The sequence below is a fragment of the Podarcis tiliguerta genome (assembly GCF_965153285.1).
Source record: "Podarcis tiliguerta genome assembly, chromosome: 17".
NCBI classification, from domain to species: domain Eukaryota; kingdom Metazoa; phylum Chordata; class Lepidosauria; order Squamata; family Lacertidae; genus Podarcis; species Podarcis tiliguerta.
The window spans coordinates 4,710,727-4,729,437 of NC_139550.1; the positions used below are offsets into that span (position 1 = coordinate 4,710,727).

General features: G+C 45.7%; 1 protein-coding gene across 2 annotated transcripts in view; it reads right to left on the reverse strand.

Moving 5' to 3' along the window:
• Positions 1 to 2,914: 2,914 nt before the first annotated feature.
• The window catches only part of CPLX1 (complexin 1), a 143,739-nt gene continuing 127,942 nt past the window's right edge, over positions 2,915 to 18,711 (reverse strand). For both annotated transcript variants that reach the window (XM_083420880.1, XM_083420881.1), the window contains exon 4: positions 2,915 to 9,326. In XM_083420880.1, coding sequence (XP_083277006.1) covers positions 9,129 to 9,326 — 198 coding nt within the window. In that variant the 3' untranslated portion in view covers positions 2,915 to 9,128. The remainder of the gene's footprint in view (positions 9,327 to 18,711) is intronic.

An 18,711-nucleotide genomic window follows, 5' to 3' on the forward strand; every position in this document is an offset into this window, starting at 1 on the left:
TTTCTGTTCTCATCCTGAAGCAAAGTTCTTAACCCGAGGTACTATTTCTGGGTTAGCGGAGTCTGTAACCTGAAGCATCTGTAACCTGAGGTACCACTGTATTTCAGGTTTTTGTGGGGAATGGTCCAGGCTGGAAAATGGATACAGGGGTGTAGTGGGGTGTGTGTGTGTGCTGGGCGACCCCCATGCAAACAAATGCAGCGCAGCATGGCCCAGCGCTTCTATTTGCCCGCCAAGGGCTGCATCGGCTGGCCGGGTTTCCCCCTGCGTGGGCAGGCAGGCGGCTCAGCGCAGCCCCACTTTGCTCCAGTGGGGGTAGGGTCACTCTGACGGTGTTGGTGGCAAGGACTGGAGCCCCCCCCCCCCCCAGCAAAGTGCGAGCATGTGCCTGTCCAAAGCGCCATCAGCCGAAGTTGCTTGGTCATGGAGTTTTAAAGTGCGAAACTGTGCCTGGCTCCTGCCAACCTCGTAGTTCGAAAGCACGTCAAAGTGCAAGTAGATAAATAGGTACCACTCCAGCGGGAAGGTAAACGGCGTTTCCGTGCGCTGGTCTGGTTCCCCAGAAGCGGCTTAGTCCTGCTGGCCACATGACCCAGAAGCTGTATGCCGGCTCCCTCGGCCAGTAAAGCGAGATGAGTGCCGCAACCCCAGAGTCGGCCATGACTGGACCTAACGGTCAGGGGTCCCTTTACCTTTACCACCATCTAGAATGTCCTCCTTTGGGTAGTTCATGAGGCTTATACAGTAAAGACCTTTAAACACTTCTTAAAAACTTATGTGTATATCCAAACTTTCCTGGACTTTGACTCTTAAGTTTTAATTTGCTATTTTTCACACATCCCTGCTTTATTTCTGATATATACTGTAGTCTCCATTTTCAGCTCATTTGTAGGGAATTTTATCGAATGCCTAAAAGATCAGAATATCATCAGGCCTGTCGTGAAATTCTGTTTTATGGCAATGAGAACAAGACAGGCCAGGGTGACAGTGATGGCCGACAAATGAGTACTGATTTTAATCTCTGGAATACAGACGTCAGCTGAAGAAGTGCTATTTTTTGATGTAAATGAGTTTATAGAGAATTTTTAATTCTGTTTCTTGATGCGGATGTGGCATATGTTGTTGTTAACTTTGCTGTCTGGACTTTGACCGCAATAAAGATCAACCAATTGATATTGAATGTCACTGTTGTACTTTTATTGCTTTCATGCAAACCACTTGCATTCTATTTCTATTATGTTAAGTGGTACAAAAATGCTATTCAATGAATAAGCAAATGCACATTGGAGCAGGCTTTCAAGTGTGGATGTGGCCCATTCACATTGCATCAAAAGTGTTGGGGGGAGGCAGGAGGGCTCAGTGCTGTGCTGGTCCATTGATCATCATGCAGAATTGGACTTCTGTCAGGTACGGGAGTTCCCCTCTCCCTTCTGGTAGTTCACTGATAAGAAGTAATGGGTATTTGGTAGATTTAGTCCTTTTATTACAGCATTATGTTGCAAGCACAAACAGGCAACCCTCTGCAAGGATATCAGTTGCCTACTCTGACTCCTCCTCACTTCCGAAGCAAGAAACGTGCCAACAGGAAGTCCCTCCCCCCTGCCTCTCCTTTGTTCTCTGACACACTCGGACCTTCAAGTTTGGGGAGAGGGAGCGGGTTCCCCCCACTCTCGATTGATGTATTGCCCAGCTGCTCCCTCCCTTCTGGTTGCTTAGCGACTATCTCATAGCTGGGTAGCTCCTCTCTCAACTGTGCAGCTTCTGTGCCTGCCTGTCTCTCTGCTTCTGGAAACACTAGAAGCAGGGGGTGGTGATGGTGAATATTCCCCCTCCTCTTCTGTTAGGAGCTGATCTCCCTGTGATTGCATTTCCCAATCTTCCGATCCAGACCAGCCCCATACACTGTCCCAATGTGCCTGCACAGCGCCGACCTCTCACCGCCATGCGCCATCTACTCTCCCTCCCAGTAAGCAGCAGTGATGCCGCTACCAAGAGGCCAGGTGTGCACAGCCACCCCTCTCACTGACTGCTGCTGCATTTCATTGCTTTCAATAGGTTGCACATTTGAATGCACACGTCTGTTCATATTTGGATGCAGCGGGATATGTTGTTAATATGTCCCAGTTTTAACATCTCTACAGCTAGACAGCGATGTTAGGGTACAGGTGAAAATGCAACCACAGAGCCTAGGACATGCCGATCAGAAGGTCGGCGGTTCGAATCCCCGCGACAGGGTGAGCTCCCGTTGCTCGGTCCCTGCTCCTGCCAACCTAGCCACGGGGCATTTCCATTTATTGTTTCGCTATTCATTTGCTATTATTTTCTTTGCTGTTTAAACTTCTTTTTTTAATACTTGTTTCTATTATACTACGTACATCACCTTGAGACATACATGTGGAAGGTGATTAATTGATTAATAAAAATAATACCATGGCTGTTTGGATACACAGGCATTGTACAAATACATACACCAGAGAGCTGGGATCGGCTGCAATTTTCTACAAAGTGTATCCTTGGTTGGAAACCCAAATTTCGAATCATGGGATGTGTGGCAAATCCTATATTCTTATTTCCTAATAGGAATTCCACAGGAAAGCATGGGGGGAGGGGGAGGGATAAAATCACTTTTATTATTACCATTTGTTTGTTTGTTTGTTGTTGTTGTTTATTGGCTGTGATTCCATTTGAAAAGAACATTGTACCATTGAACCCACATCATGCAGGAAAAGGTAGCAGGCAGATTACAAACAGAAATTACATTCACAAAGTCTCTACTTGAAGTCACCTTCTGGCTGCTTCCGAAGGTGCTGCATGCATTCCGAAGAGGAAAAAAGAGAGCATTTTGTTGGTTTGTTTCGTTTCACTTATTAGAAAATGCCCATCTAGTTAGTGTTCTGCGCTTTTTTATTATTAGTATTATTAGTATTACGCGAGTGTGAAAACAAGCATTGTTTAAAAAGACATTTACTGAAAGATGTTGCTGACTGAGCACATAGAACCGGAATCTTGGTTAACACAGAATAAAACGGATACAGGTAAACGGGTTCAGAGAGATACATAGGACATTACATTCAGATCACAACAATGGAATTCCTAACAACAATTGGTTCTAAGAGCCTGTTTGATTGATGTACTGAACATCACTGGTATGTTGAAGGACTGGGCAGATGGAAACTAAGCTAACATATTGTACCGGAAACATAGACAGAGAAATGCCGAAGGGATTTAGCACACAATGCAAAGTTTGTTCGTTGGTTCGTTTAAAACACAGAATAGCATTCATAATGAATATTGCAGTCTGATTTCATATGGCTTTCTCTAAAGATATATGCATGAAGCTCAATGCCAAACTCACTCGTAATCACCTGGCTTCCCCCGGAAGCGAAGGCCTTTTGATTAATGCTGCTTTAATTTATTGTTTGTTTAAAAATAAAACAGAAAGGCTTTGGGAGAGGGAGGTGAACAAAATGCAGAAATGGGGAACTGCCCAAGCTTTCCATATCAATACAAACTATTTTTTTCTTAAGGAAAAAAAGAAACCCATATACCTGAGATTGAACATATTGTGATTTAATTCTTTTTAATAATAATAATAATAATAAAAATGCTGTGGAAGGAGAAAGAGATATTCAGAACCCAAGCGAAGAATCACACTTCTCTTTGGTGTTGGCTTGTGCCCATCAAGTTCCCGAGTGCTAGGTGTTAGTGTTTTATTAGTGGTCCTCAACTCCATAGATACCAGAAGCAAAGAACGGAGGGGTTGTGCCGACATTTCATTTCAGGGAAGGGAAGTGCCCATTGTGACTGTGTTGACAGCAGTTTAGGCACTTTGGAGGCCAGGGACCTTAAAGTTGTAGAGCACTGCTCCTGGCCATTGATTCAGGGCCGATCTGGTCAGCCAAACCAGGTGGCAAGAGTTCTTCTTGGAATGTACCAGTTCATATTTCAACAGGTGATGGGAGAATCTCATTTCTGAATACAACCCCATCTCAAAAAATAAAAAAAAATAAAATCCTTGCATGCTGAAAAGCAGCACATCAAGAAGATTGTCTGGCTAGAACCTTTCTGCCTGGAGTGCTAGGTTTGGATGTGCAAGGGCTTTCTCCTAACGTTAGAGAACATTCATAACTTTGAGAAGCTACCTGCTGCCTGAAATGGAACAAGCCAGGAAAAAAATACTACTATACGATTCCAGTGGCTTCAAGCCTATCTATAGAAACATCGTTGGAGAGAAATTCACTCGCTCTGCTTTTAGCGGAATAGCATGTCTACCTCTATTCCTAGAAAAATAAAATATTTAAATATATGTCTCTGTTAATAGGCCAGAATCAGGGGTACACCTCATATAGAACTATTTCTGTTTCTTCATGTTTCTAGCTGCAGTTTGAACTCCACTAAACCTGGAGTAGCAAACCCCATTGCATGGGGTTTACTTTTGAGTAGATATGGTTAGTATTGCAGCCTTAATCTCCTTTTCTGGGCCACAGTCAAGCAGGTGCATATGGCCAGCATGCAGAATGGAAGCTGCAAAGCTGGCCGTAGGGTAAATCAGTTGCCCAACTGCTCTTCTGCAAGGTGGGACACTGTGGACTGAAAAGAGATTGGTATTTCTTGGATCAGCCAGACAAAAGCATTGCTATGGACAGAACAGGCTGGAAGGCATACCGAGTGAACTCACCATTCAGCAAGGGCAGATTTTGTGTGAACTGGTCCTTAATAGGGGAAACGTTGCCTAAGTGGTTGTAGATAGACAATACACTGGTTCATGGTTGATGAAAGAATAAAGATTCCTTTGCCCAAACAGCCAAAGGCTCAGCCACTATGAGAATTTGAATAAGAGCACACCCCACATTTACAGATTCTAATAGGTATAACAGGAATCACTTTCCCCCAGAGAATCCTGGGAATCTCAGTTCTGTGAGCAGCGTTAGCGAAAGCGAAGGAAGCACTGTCAGGGAATGTTCATCACCTTTACCAGACTTAATTTCCCAGGATTCTTTGGAGGAAACCAGGCCAGTGACTTTGGCACATGCCAACAGAAAGCTCATATTCATGCTATAGATGAGGTTTCAGAAACCTGCGGCCTCAACTTGAGACCTGGCATTTGGGAAAGAAAGTGGTAGGACATCTCAGCAGCCTTTGGCTGGCATGGAGGGATGAGTAAGACAACACAGTGAGGGAATGCAGACACCCTAAATCTCGTCACACTACCAGTTCACTGAAAATGAAAAGTTTACCTCAGGATTCATGACAAGCCCACTTTCCTCTCATAAGGTTATCTGGTGGGGCTTTCCTTTGAACCGGAAATGCTGGCCACCAGAAACAGTGTTCTCAATTTGGAACTGCCGACCCAGAAGCCACATTCAACCTGCTCCCTTATTGCTTTAAGAAGATGGCAGGGAAGCAAACGCTTTCAGAGGGTGCCTGTGGCCCTGTGGAGACCAGGAATGTTAGATGTATTGTATTTGTATCTGCTGTTGATTCTTCTCTTATTCTCTATACTTGTAGGGGTTTGTTTTTTTTTTTTTAAAGAATTTAAAATAATTAAAGTATAAGTTTGTTTTGTAAGGGTTTCAGTATGTCACAAACCACCTGTCTTTGAACCTTAGATGGGGCATATGTTTTATAAATGCAAAAAATGTGACCTTACCCCCAAACTGCTGGGATTCAAGGGAAAACATACCTAGTATTATCTGTGGAAATATGAAGGTAATGTTATTGTTGTTTTCAAAAAATAACAAAATTCTAAACTGGATTAAGCAATGTGCTCTAAGCCAGTTTTTTAAACATTGATCTAGATGGGGCTTCAGAACGGAGTTGTTCTGCCTGGACATAGCATATCCTTAAAATTTCTTTTCTGGCATTGTGGATATATAACGATAGTCAACATTTTGGAAATTAATCTGCCTTTGTACAATAGGTATGGCCAATATGCCAAACTAGAAGGCAGCAAAGCAATGAACGACACCCCACACCTGCCACCTCACACCTTAGGATGCTGGGTGCTAATAAATCTTATTTTAAAAACGCACACACTTTCAATATGACTGCTCATTTCATCAGCTGGGCTTGCCACTGTCTGGCAAAACTGACTCAGTGCTTGGCTGATTCCCAACTGAGCTTTTATTCTGGGGCCAAGGCAGATTTGGCCATTCAGACTACAAAAACACTTCCTTGGGAAACTTTCAATAATAGGACTGAGCTTCACAGTCTGCAGGCTCGCATTATATATCTGTTGTTAGTTCGGAATACAGGTGGGGAATTCGAATATTTAAAGGCATTTGCTGGCTCAACCCCTGTTGCTCCATCTTCACCCCTCTCTACCCCTGAGCACTGGACTCCCTGTGTAATTCTAAATCATGGGGGGAACCGATCTGTGCACAGCTAGACCCCTGCTCCAGACCTTCAGCCTCAGTGCATGTAGAAGCAGCCCTTTGGAAATGTGACAGTGAGGGTGGGGCCAGTGAGGCCCCATTATTCTGATGGGCCATAATGCCAGAAGATTTCTATTCAACCATTCAGGTTGGAATTCAATTCAATCACAAAATCCCATCTGCAGAAGCGTATCAGCTTGCAAAACTGAATGATCCTCTTCCCACTGTGTGTCATTCTGGGGGTTCTCCTTACACCATCCCAGACAATTTAGGGGGCAAGGAAAGTACACACAGGGAGGAGAGGGGGGGGGGAAGCCTCAATGCCAAGTTGAAGCCCCCTATCAGTCTCCCACTTCCTTGGCTACCAGTAATGGTATAGCTGGACCAGCGACAAACAGGCTTTTCACACGGTCCTGCTGACCATGTGTTTCAGCTCCAATTCCAGGATCAGACCTGGGAATGTTACACTTAGGAAACAATGAACACTGAGTTCCACCACACCAGCAAGGTAACCTCAGTTCTGGCCCTGGGACAGAATAAATGTTGGTGTGCAGAAGCTGATCTCCTGAAGTATCTAGAAAGCCAACAGTATCTAGAAAGCAAAAGCACCAAGAGAGAGAATCTTGCTGCACCTGCTTAACACTTTTGGCTCATCTAGCTCCATATCGCCTTCTTGGCTAAGCAACAGCTATCCCAGATCTCAAACACAAACACGCCCCCTCATTTCTTACCTCCACAGTATTGCTACGCCAGTGAATATGGTCCTTTTCTGACCTGGGATAAGCTTCAGTGTTTTCAAACTTCAGTTTCACAGGTGAAAAATTGGCCATTGTCATTGGACAAAGGCTCATACCCATTTATTTTCTGAAGGGGGTACGAAACAGGATGCCTATCACAAGCCAATACAAAGCAGAGAAGCCTCATATCTACATTTTAATGATAGTTTAAGTGACCAGTATCCACCAATTTGGAGCAGGTTCACTTTAAGACCTTGGAAATTCAGTGAAGGGACCCGCTGGATCTTCAAGGAAGCATGGTTCCTTTAGCCCTCCCCGTCTGGCCATCAAAAACAACTTGAGAGCTTCAACATGAGGTGACTGGATAGTGCAGATGATCCAAGTGTCTCCAAACAAGCTGGAGACTTTATGGATTAGAGGAAATGTACTGGCCGACTTTTGTTAAGCTAGAAAGGGGAGGCAGCACATTGCAAGCCAAAACTGCAGTTCTATATTCCCTTACCTGGGAGGAGTAAGTTTCACCATACTAAAAGTGCCTTCACTGGAGATTTTTAAGCAAAGGTTGGATGGCCACCTGGTATGGTTGCTTTAGTTTTGATTCCTGCATTGCAGGGGGAGTTGGATTAGATGACCCTTGAGGTCACTTCCAACTCCACAATTCTCTGATATTGTGATTTACTTCTGACAGGCATACGTAGGATTGTGCTGTCAAGAAACTTCCTCCCTAGCTTCCTATTATGGCTGTTTTCAAGGCTACGAGACCCTTGCCTAGAAGACTCTGAGGCACGTAGATGCTTTCTTATAAAGTGCAGTTGAACGCAGCTCTTCCACTGACATCTGGGCTGGAATTATGGGCAGTGAATGGTCCAGTTTTGACATTATCTCTTATTAGTGATGAGGAATAATGGGACTAGCAGAAAACAAACATGTGTTTCCATTTCAGCTGGGCTGGAGACACCCTACAAGGGCAGGGCTTTGCTGAATATCCTCCCATTTCCATTTTGGGGCCAAAAGTAGTGATTTGTAGAGGCTGAAATATTTGTTCCAAAGCAGTGGTTGTGAATATATTCATGGCCCTCATTGTTTTTGACACTGGCCATTGTTCTCTTAGCTGCTCTGCTTATCTGCCACTTCCACCTGCCTCTATTGCCTTCTGGGGTTAGTCAGGCTGGTCACTGGGACAATGCCCTATTGCTATGTAGCCAATCATACTTGGCATTTTGGTGGCATCGCTGAGGACAAATCTAAGAGAGGAATGTTGCTTAGATTAATCATGTAAGTGATCCCAGCCAATCAAGCATCTCGCAGGGAACATGGCAATATTACTACATTATGCAGCGGATGGGTTTTGTCTATGTGGTGATGTTGCTGAGGGCAAACCAAGTCAGTTGGAAGAGAGAAGGAGGGTGGGCAATGTTACTAGACAGGGGAAGAATTTTACAGCCATTGCCCCGCCCCCATCACCCAAAAGAGGAAGGTGGTTCTTTTTTTATACTATCCAAAAACAGTGAGTACTTTCAACTTAGACCTATAAAGAGGCATTCTAATGAGTGCCTTGATTCTCTGTTAGTTACAAATTCAGTAAATGAGGAGTGTGTGTGTGTGTGTGTGTGTGTGTGTGTGCCACCTATCATTCCCTGTGGGTGAACCCTCCCTCTTGCTGGGAGACAAAAACGAGCATGCTGTAGTCCCTTTTCTCTGCTTAATGTACACCTGCCTCTGTTTAACATACGCAGAACTATGGCTTTATAATAATAAAAAGTTGTGTAGACTGCAGCTCATTCATCTTTACATCCACTTGGAGGCATCGACTAGATGTGAATATGTACAAATTAAGGGATGGATGGGAGAGGGAGGAGGGTGTGGGTCGGGGTGGGGGGCTTGAGTAAATGGCAAGGGGCTGGAGCTGTGGGTGGGGAGAGGTTGCGTGATGTGTGGCAAGTATAAATTCCCCATTTGGCCAATGGGAAATCCATTTCCTTTACTGTCCACGGACAGACTGGCAGTCTGTAGCCATTTACTTCTTGAACATGTCCTGGAGGGGACCAGGCAGGTATTTGATAACGGTGTCTAGAATGCTCTCCTCTTCCTCATCGTCCTCGTCGCCACAGCCAGGGGGGATGGCCTTCTTTGGACGTGTCAGACTCCCTTCGGCGTTGGCTTCCAGAGCAGCCTGGGCTTCTGCTTCCCTTTCCTCCTTCTTCTTTATTCCGTACTGCATCAGGGAATAGGGGAGAGGATTGTAGGGAAGTAGAGAGAGGGAGGGAGGGAAGGAAGGGAGGAAAAAAACACAATTTTGTAACACCAGGAATTAAAGCAGGAGAGGATGCCGTGCCGAATGTTAATATTTGCTTCTTGCAAAGATCTCATCTCTGCCATGGCCTGTTGGTGGTCAATATTGCTGAGCCTTTAAATCAAACAGCCTCTTTAAAATGTCAGGCCAGCCTTGAATGACAAAGCTGAGGAAAGAGGCATGACCCCTAAAAATCAAGGAACATTATATAAAGAAACAAATCCCTCTTAATCCCCTGCTCGGTTGCACAAAAGTTGAATACAGAAGACTGAAAAAAAAAGTCCCAACCCAACTGGTAATTTACTGAGTGGATTTTCAACCATATGGAATGCTTCTCTGTGGCTGCTCTGGGGAAGAATTATTCATCACACCCTCTCCAAGTTGCCTTGGGTAGATGAATGTCTGAAGGGCTGATCATGAAGAAGGTGGAGCAGACTTGCCCTCTGTCACTTCAGAGGGAAGGACTATGGCAAGTAATAAGCTACATTTCAGGAGAGATGTTCCGACAGGAAGAGCAATTTGTGTGTGTTTTTTGTATATATTTTTTATTAATTTTCCAATAAAAACAAATTTATAACACAATTAAACATTAAGAATTCATTACACATCTTTTTTCTTTCAGACTTCCATCAACATGTCTGATAATTTTCCGTAGTTATTACATATCTTCACATTTCTTCATTTATATTGCACTATGTATATCTTATCTTACCATATTATTTAAACAATATTTCTACCAAACGTTCTTTCAGAGCTTCTTGGAAACTTACAAACGTTATATCATTATAACGTTATATCGTTATCACAAATATTTTTAATATATTCTGTAAATTTATTCCAGTCCTCAGTGAATCTTTGATCCCGTCAGTTGTGAATCCTCCCTGTTAATCTGTCCAGTTCTGCATAATTCAGTAATTTCGTTCTCTATTCTTCAATCGTGGGCATTTCTTCTTGTTTCCATTTCTGGGCCACCAGAGTTCTAGCTGCTGTTACTGCATACAAAAATACTTTCTGAACCTTCCTTTTTATCTCACCAAAATTTTATCTCATCTAAAATTTAAATTTTAAATTTTATCTCATCTAAAATTTAAACTTCACCAACCTGATCCCTCCAGATGTGTTGAATTATGACTCCTACAAGCCCTGTGCTGGGTGGAGATGATGAGAGCTGTTCCAAAACATCTGGAGGACACTAGGTTGGTAAAGACTGCTATAATGTGGTTTTGGTGTCTACCAGCTCCATCTGGTATGCAGGCTGAGACCCTACCTACCCGCAGACTGTCTCGCCAGAATGGCGAATGCTCTAGTTATCTCCTGCTTGGGCTACTGCAATGCGCTCTACGTGGGGCTACCTTTGAAGGTGACCCAGAAACTACAACTAATCCAGAATGTGGCAGCTAGACTGGTGGCTGGGAGTGGCTGCCGAGACCATATAACACCAGTCCTGAAAGACCAACATTGGCTCCCAGTACGTTTTTGAGCACAATTCAAAGTGTTGATGCTGACCTTTAAAGCCCTAAATGGCCTCAGCCCTGTATACCTGAAGGAGTATATCAGCCCCGATCGTTCAGCCTGGACACTGAGGTCCAGCCCCGAGGGCCTTCTGGTGGTTCCCTCACTGCGAGAAGTGAGGTTACAGGGAACCAGGAAGAGGACTTTCTCAGTAGTGGTGTCCATCCTGCAGAATCCCCTCCCATCAGATGTCAAGGAAATAAACAGCTATCCGACTTTTAGAAGACATTTGAAGGCAGCCCTATTTAGGGAAGTTTTTAATGTTTGATGTTTTATCGTGTTTTTAATATTCTGTTGGGAGCCGCCCAGAGTGGCTGGGGAAACCCAGCCAGATGGACAGGGAATATATAAATTGTTGTTGTTGTTGTTTTACCAGTGTTGGGTGGTAAAATCAAAGTTTGACAATTATACTAGATATTAACTTTGGGTATGTGCAGTTGAGAATTTCCAGTCCCATCTGAGCCCACAGCTCGGGTTGGGAAAGACTCCCTGTTTGAAACCCTGGAGACCTAGTGCAGACCGTACAAATGTAGATGGACCAACGGTCTGACTTTGCAGCTTCCTATGTTCTTATGTAACAGCTTCTGTACTTTCATCATTATATAAAAAGGGAAATGCTGTAGGGTATGTTTAGCCTGGAAAAGAGACTGAGAGGAGATTTGAAAGCCATCTTCAAATATCTCAAGGACTGTCACAAGGAAGATGGAGCAAGCTTGTTCTTTACTGCTCCAGAGGGTACGACCCAAACCAATGGGGAGAGAGCCAGTGTGGTGTAGTGGTTAAGAGCGGTAGTCTCATAATCTGGGGAACCGGGTTCGTGTCTCCGCTCCTCCACATGCAGCTGCTGGGTGACCTTGGGCCAGTCACACTTCTTTGAAGTCTCTCAGCCCCACTCACCTCACAGAGTGTTTGTTGTGGGGGAGGACGGGAAAGGAGAATGTGAGCCGCTTTGAGACTCCTTAAAGGGAGTGAAAGGCGGGATATCAAATCCAAACTCTACTTCTTCTTCTTCTGGGTTCAAGTTACAAGGAAGGAGATTCCAGCTAAACATCTGGAAGAACTTTTTTGACAGTAAGAGCTGTTCAACAGTGGAACAGACACCCTTGGAAGGTGGTGGACTCTCCTTCCTTGGAGGTTTTAAAGAAGAGGTTAAATGGCCATCTGGATGCTTTAGTTGAGATTCCTGCAGTGCAATGGGTTGGACTAGATTACCCCCAGGTTCCCTTCCAACTCTACAATTTATGATTCTATGATTCTATGTAGCTGTTGCATAATAAAATGTTGGCATATTTTTTTAAAAGGACTCCCTAGAAATAAACAGTTTAGCATTTAAAAAATGAAATCAGTTAGCAATCCAGATCCCTTCAGCTCAGACTTACGTGAAAATCTATAGCTTGGGAAATGACCAGCTTTTGGCCACTCCAAGCCATTTCAGTTATGCTGAATTAAGAAGGCACTTCACGAGCGAAAGGGCACAGAGGGTGTCAGATTATCTCCTGCAAAAGAACTCACCCATCTGATCCAAAAGTAATTGCTTTGTCTGAATGAACCCCCCCTTTCCTTTCACTTTTGCATTCTAATTAAGCCACGTGCTGGAATCAAGATGAAATTCAATATACATGATTCGCGGGATAACTGGTATGGACAAACTCTCCGCAAAAGCTAGCAAAACACTCAATGAGAACGAGCAGCTTCGAAAAGAAAAAAAAGAAAATTACATGGGATTTACAAAGGGATCAAAGGATTATCCTGGGACAAACTCTTCAGTGTTTCCCCTGGACTGACTATTGTAAGCTGCAGGTGCTCTTTTGACTGCCGAAACTCCCTCCCGCATTAATGTGACCAGCCAAGTGTCAATAACTCAACTCCACTTTTCATAAACTCCACCGGGGAACAAGGTACACTCAACATGGCCCCAGTTCCTCTGAGACCCTTCTTTGTGTTGCGTGGCGAGTTCCCGCCTCCCCCCAAAGAAATAAAGACACAGGACACAAGAATTCAGGTTAATGGGTCAAATTATGCCACAACTTTTATTGATTACAGGAATTGAGCGGTATTAGCCTTAGGCATTGGTCCTAACTATTAACCGGCTAAAAGCCGGAAGGGTTAATCACCAGTGGGAGGAGTCCTGCTGAGGCACGTCAACTAGGACCTCCCCCCGACGTCACCTTGTGGGGGCGTGCCATGGGCCCGCACCTCCTTAGGCTTAGGACAAGGCCATGCCCCCCGGAATCCTTTACCGGACTACCCTTGTCTGGGGGAAGGTGATGGCGTTCCTTCCCCCTCATTTGCATAACAATAGGACTGTACCCCCCACCAATGCTTAACCACCAATACCGAAGAGTTGTGACAGTTTGCTACGAGGTAGGCGAAAACCAAATGGCTGGTGCCAGTCTGCCATTTGGGAAAATTCCTACTAGGCCCCTTGACGGCGACCAACCGTAGTTCATAGCAACGTCAGGGAACCTAGCCTAGAGGGTGGGATGGGAGGGAAAAACGGAGACAGCTGTGGGGCAGGAAAGAGGAGGGGCCTCGGCTGCAGCTGGGTTAAATAGCCGAGGCCCCGCCCCCGGCACCAGCCGATTGGCTGGCTCGAGGTATGAGGTGAACAGGGATTCCCTTGTTATCGCGGGGGCTGGAGCCAGCCCCCGTGTGTGACGCCCGCAACCCCACCTCCTTGCCAGCACGGAAGTGGCTTTCCTCCTCCACTAGAGCTCTGGATGGTGGCAACATGAGAATGGGTCTTTTCTGCTATGGCTCCCCATTTGTAGAATGCTGTCCCCAGGGAGGTTCGGCTGGTGCCTTCATAATACCAGTTTAGGTGCCAGGAGAAGACATTGGTCTTCAACCAGGCCTTTGGCTGCTTGACATTTGATGCCCTTTAAAATGTATTGTGGCAGGGGGCTTATTGGTTTGTTTCTGTTTTTACTTTTATTATGTATTTTGCATTCTTTATATGTCATTTTACATTGTGAACCACCCTGAGATCTGCAGAAAAAGGATGGTATACCATTATTATTATTATTATTATTATTAGCCAAGAGGAGTGCCAGAATAGCTCCACTGGCAAGTTTGCACCCCTCTGTGATTCATCATCATCATCATCATCATTATCATCATTTTATTTGCACCCTGCCCATCTAACTGGGCTTTCAAGAAACTCCTTGCTACTTAAACATTTTCCTACAATTTTCTTTTTCTGTTCTTTTTAATCCCTCCCTGGTTTCAAGCAGAGCAGTTGAGGTGGGTGGAGATGGGTTCACATTTTGAGCTGCTGAATCACAGAGGGGTGCAAACTCACCAGTGGAGCTGTTCTGGCACTCCTCTTGGTGCCGTCCTCCCCATAGCCTCTCCTACCCTCTTCTCCTTCCTGGTAAGCAGCAAGCGACTCGGTCGTTGGGAAAGCAACGCTGGCAAAGTGCTTATTGAGCTGTGCCGAAAATAACCAAATAAGGCGCAGCATGCTCTGCCTTTCCCCAACTCTCTGACCAGGCCCTTGGGATGCAGGTGGCGCTGTGGGTTAAACCACAGAGCCTACGACTTGCCGATCAGAAGGTCAGCGGTTCAAATCCCTGCGACGGGGTGAGCTCCTGTTGCTCGGTCCCTGCTCCTGCTAACCTAGCAGTTTGAAAGCACGTCAAAGTGCAAGTAGATAAATAGGTACCGCTCCAGCGGGAAGGTAAACAGCGTTTCCATGCGCTGCTCTGGTTCGCCAGAAGTGGCTTAGTCATGCTGGCCACATGACCCGGAAGCTGTATGCCGGCTCCCTCGGCCAATAAAGCGAGATGAGCACCGCGACCCCAGAGTCGGTCACAACTGGACCTAATGGTCAGGGGTCCCTTTACCTTTACCTTTTCCTGACCAGGTCCCCTGAGCCCTCAGTCTCACTTGGACCCCTAGTGGTCACCATCCTTGACCTTGCATAAGGCTCACAGGATTGCCAAGGGGCAATGCTGCAATGGGTCAACAGCCAAGTGGCTGTGTGGCTCTCAGCACATGACAGTGTTGCCAAGGGGTAAGCCCACTAATGTGGGGGTCAGTGTAGGCAGAGCTGAGCAAGAGGGACCAGTGACCTGACTCGGTTTAAGGCAGCTAATACGTTCCTATGATAAGAAATGATTCTGTTTTGCTATTTTGGTTCATTTCCCCAGTACTCCTTGCTTTTCTTCCACCATCCAAATGACCCTAACCTGTTCCCTGCTAAGGTTCTTCCTTCTGTGATTACAGATTTTGGCAAACCACACGGGTATTGTTGGGACTTGAAATAAATTGACACTGCCAGCTGGATGTCAGTGCTGACCTTTAGCGCCACATGCCCTGGAACACAAATGCTCACTGGCATATGGGGATGTTTAAAGGGGTGGGGAGGGGATCGGCTTTGGAGAAAGGAGCTCTTCCAACAAGAAATTCATCTTTCATTGATAATCAGCTGGCACCAGCTACGCCAGATAAAGGGAGCAGGGAAGCCACACCTTCGTTGCTCTGTTTTGATTGCAATTTGATATGTATTGTATAACCATCTGGAGCACTTTCATTTGTAGCTACATTTTGTGGACTTCCTGACAAGACAGAAGTACTGTTTTTGGGGGACGGGGGCGGGCTGGTGTGGAGGACTTCCTGGTCCTGAATGGGGTAACTGTGCCCCTGAAGGACCAGGTGCGCAGCCTAGTAGTCATTTTGGACTCACAGCTGTCCATGGAGGCGCAGGTCAGTTCTGTGTACAAGGCAGCTGTCTACCAGCTCCATCTGGTACGCAGGTTGAGACCCTACCTATCCACGAACTGTCTCACCAGAGTGGTGCATGCTCTGGTTATCTCCCGCTTGGACTACTGCAATGCGCTCTACGTGGGGCTACCTTTGAAGGTGACCCGGAAACTACAACTAATCCAGAATGCGGCAGCTAGACTGGTGACTGGGGGCGGCCACCGAGACCACATAACACCGATCTTGAAAGACCTACATTGGCTCCCAGTACGTTTCCGAGCACAATTCAAAGTGTTGGTGTTGACCTTTAAAGCCCTAAATGGCCTCGGCCCAGTATACCTGAAGGAGTTTCTCCACCCCCATCGTTCTGCCCGGACGCTGAGGTCCAGTGCTGAGGGCCTTCTGGCAGTTCTCTCATTGCAAGAAGCAAAGCTACAGGGAACCAGGCAGAGGGCCTTCTCGGTAGTGGCGCCCGCCCTGTGGAACGCCCTCCCATCAGATGTCAAAGAGACAAACAACTACCTGACATTCAGAAGACATCTGAAGGCAGCCCTGTTCAGGGAAGTTTTTAATGTGTGACATCTTAGTGTATTTTTGGTCTTTGTGGGAGCTACCCAGAGTGGCTGGGGAAACCCAGCCAGATGGGCAGGGTACAAATAATAAATTATTATTATTATTATTCCTCTGAGGTTATGGCTTTCCTTTGCAGGAATGTACACATGCAAGGGCTGTACACTGATTCCTCAAATATGATTTCTGGGCCTGATTTGTAGTTCTGGATTGGACCTGATTCAGACCAGATCAATCTGAACATCATCTGGTCTGCCCCAGATAACAAAATAGAAATATTTGGAAATCGGTTTGATTTGCATTGGGAAACCAAAATAACCATACCTTTCTTGTTTTCTACCAAATCTGCAGGCATGCCAGCCCCTACAAAATTGTAACACTGCAAAATTATAGACAGGAAGCTCCAGGGTTGTTGTTGTTTTGAAAAAAAGAGAGACTGTACTGCGCTGATGTTTGTAATATTACACAATATTTGTGCTGCTTGTACACTTGACTGTATACATTGTACTCAAAGGACTCCCACCCTCACAACAAAGTTCTAATAAAGAAATACACCTTAAACAGAACACAGCTGTAAGCAAACCTTACAGCTAAAAACTAGAGCCAAACTGGGGGAGAGGGAAACTAAGCCACAGACAGCAAATGTTTAAAAAAGAATCGGATGATTGGGAAAGGGTGGAAAACATTCAAACAGATATATACTGTGAAGGAAACAAATCACAAGCTGAACAAATGGCACCAAACTCTTTCTAAGAGACAGAACTTATGCATTAAGACTTTAGCATCCCTCCCCTCAAATGGAGATTGATTGAGCCCTGCAGCTCTCAATAAGCAAAGTCCAGCTCTCCTTCTCTCCTCCCACCCTGGAGTTTGCCATATATGGTGCTGTAATTAATAACTGCAACAGTTTGGAGACTGTCTGGCTTTCTGAGAGACAGTTTTGAGTAACAGATCCACTATGTAGCAATTGATAGCTGCTTCAGCAAGGTGCAAGTTAGCCTGAATCAGTCCAGGATTCAGCCAAATCCAATGCACAGCCCTAATGCATGCAAGCTGAGAACCTGAGCAGCAGTGGTCAGTCACATTACTGCTGCTTACTAGGAGGCAGGGAGGGAATGAGGGAGCGAGGAGGTTGGCACAGTGCAAACACACCTGAGGAGCTAATCTGGCGTTCCTGTGGGTGTGTTTGCACCACACCAACCTCCCTGCCACCTCCCCCTCTACCTAAGAAGCAGCAGGTCAGGTGAACAGCAGCACTCCACCATGCCATGTGCTACTGCCTTACAGTATAGTTGTAATAGCTGCAGCAATACAGCGGTAGCTTGGATTACATACACTTCAGGTTACAGACATTTCAGGTTACAGACTCCGCTAACCCAGAAATAGTACCTCAGGTTAAGAACTTTGCTTCAGGGTGAGAACAGAAATCATGCTCCGGTGGCGCGGCAGCAGCAGTGGGAGGCCCCATTAGCTAAAGTGGTCCCTCAGGTTAAGAACAGTTTCAGGTTAAGAACGGACCTCCAGAACGAATTAAGTTCTTAACCCGAGGTACCACTGTATAAGGTTTGGTAAGCACTCCGGACACTTGAGAGTGCTGGATCTCTTGAATGAATTTACCTGAATTCCTTCCAAACATACGCAGATAAACCATCGAATAGCTACCTCCTGCCCTCACATATGGCAGTCTCACACCCCATTTAAAATGGGGTTAATAAGGAGCAAGGCTCCCGGGTCAGAAAGCGTGCCTTCTATGCAGGTCTCGAGCCTGGCAACCTTTCTTAGAAGCGGATCACTGCTCTGCTAGTGATCTTCTCCCTCTCTTCTTGGAACGAAGCCCCACGATTCAGTCAGAAGCTATTGAAAATCAGCCTATTCATTTCCGAACAACAACTTTCAGCAGCCTGGGTACATAATATTGTTGGCTTCTCAAGTATAATTAAGCACATTTTGTTTTCGGCATTCTTCTCGTCTCCATCCTGTGGATCCCTTTCACCTCGCCTGCAGTTTGGAGGACAATTCTGACAGATCCAGCTGTCTCTGTGTACCCCCCCCCCCCCAAATCACGGACTGTGCTACAGCTTGCATTTTTCAGCATGCATCATGAATATTTATTCGTTTCTCAAACACACTGCAAAGTTCTTTATTACGCCTTAGGGAATCTGCAGCATGGACGGTTTGGGGGGGGGGAGGCTGGGCATTTGCCAGGGCTCCAAGACCAGCAAAGAGCCCATTGCCTCGGGGGGATAAGCAAATGTGTCAGCTTCACTTTCTCTCCATTTCCCATCTCCCCAGCCAGAAATTCAACCCCACACATTTCTGCACCGCATTACCATTTCCTTCAAAATCCCCACAAGTAACTGTATGCATTTCGGTGCAAGGTTCTCCTGATATCACAGGCTGATTTGGGGGAGCGCAACCGGTTTGGTCGCACTGGGTGCAGAGCCTCGGGGGCACCGCAGGGGTTGCCACAATTAATATGTAGAATGAAAGGTGAGAGGTGGGCGGGGGGATTGGGCATTGC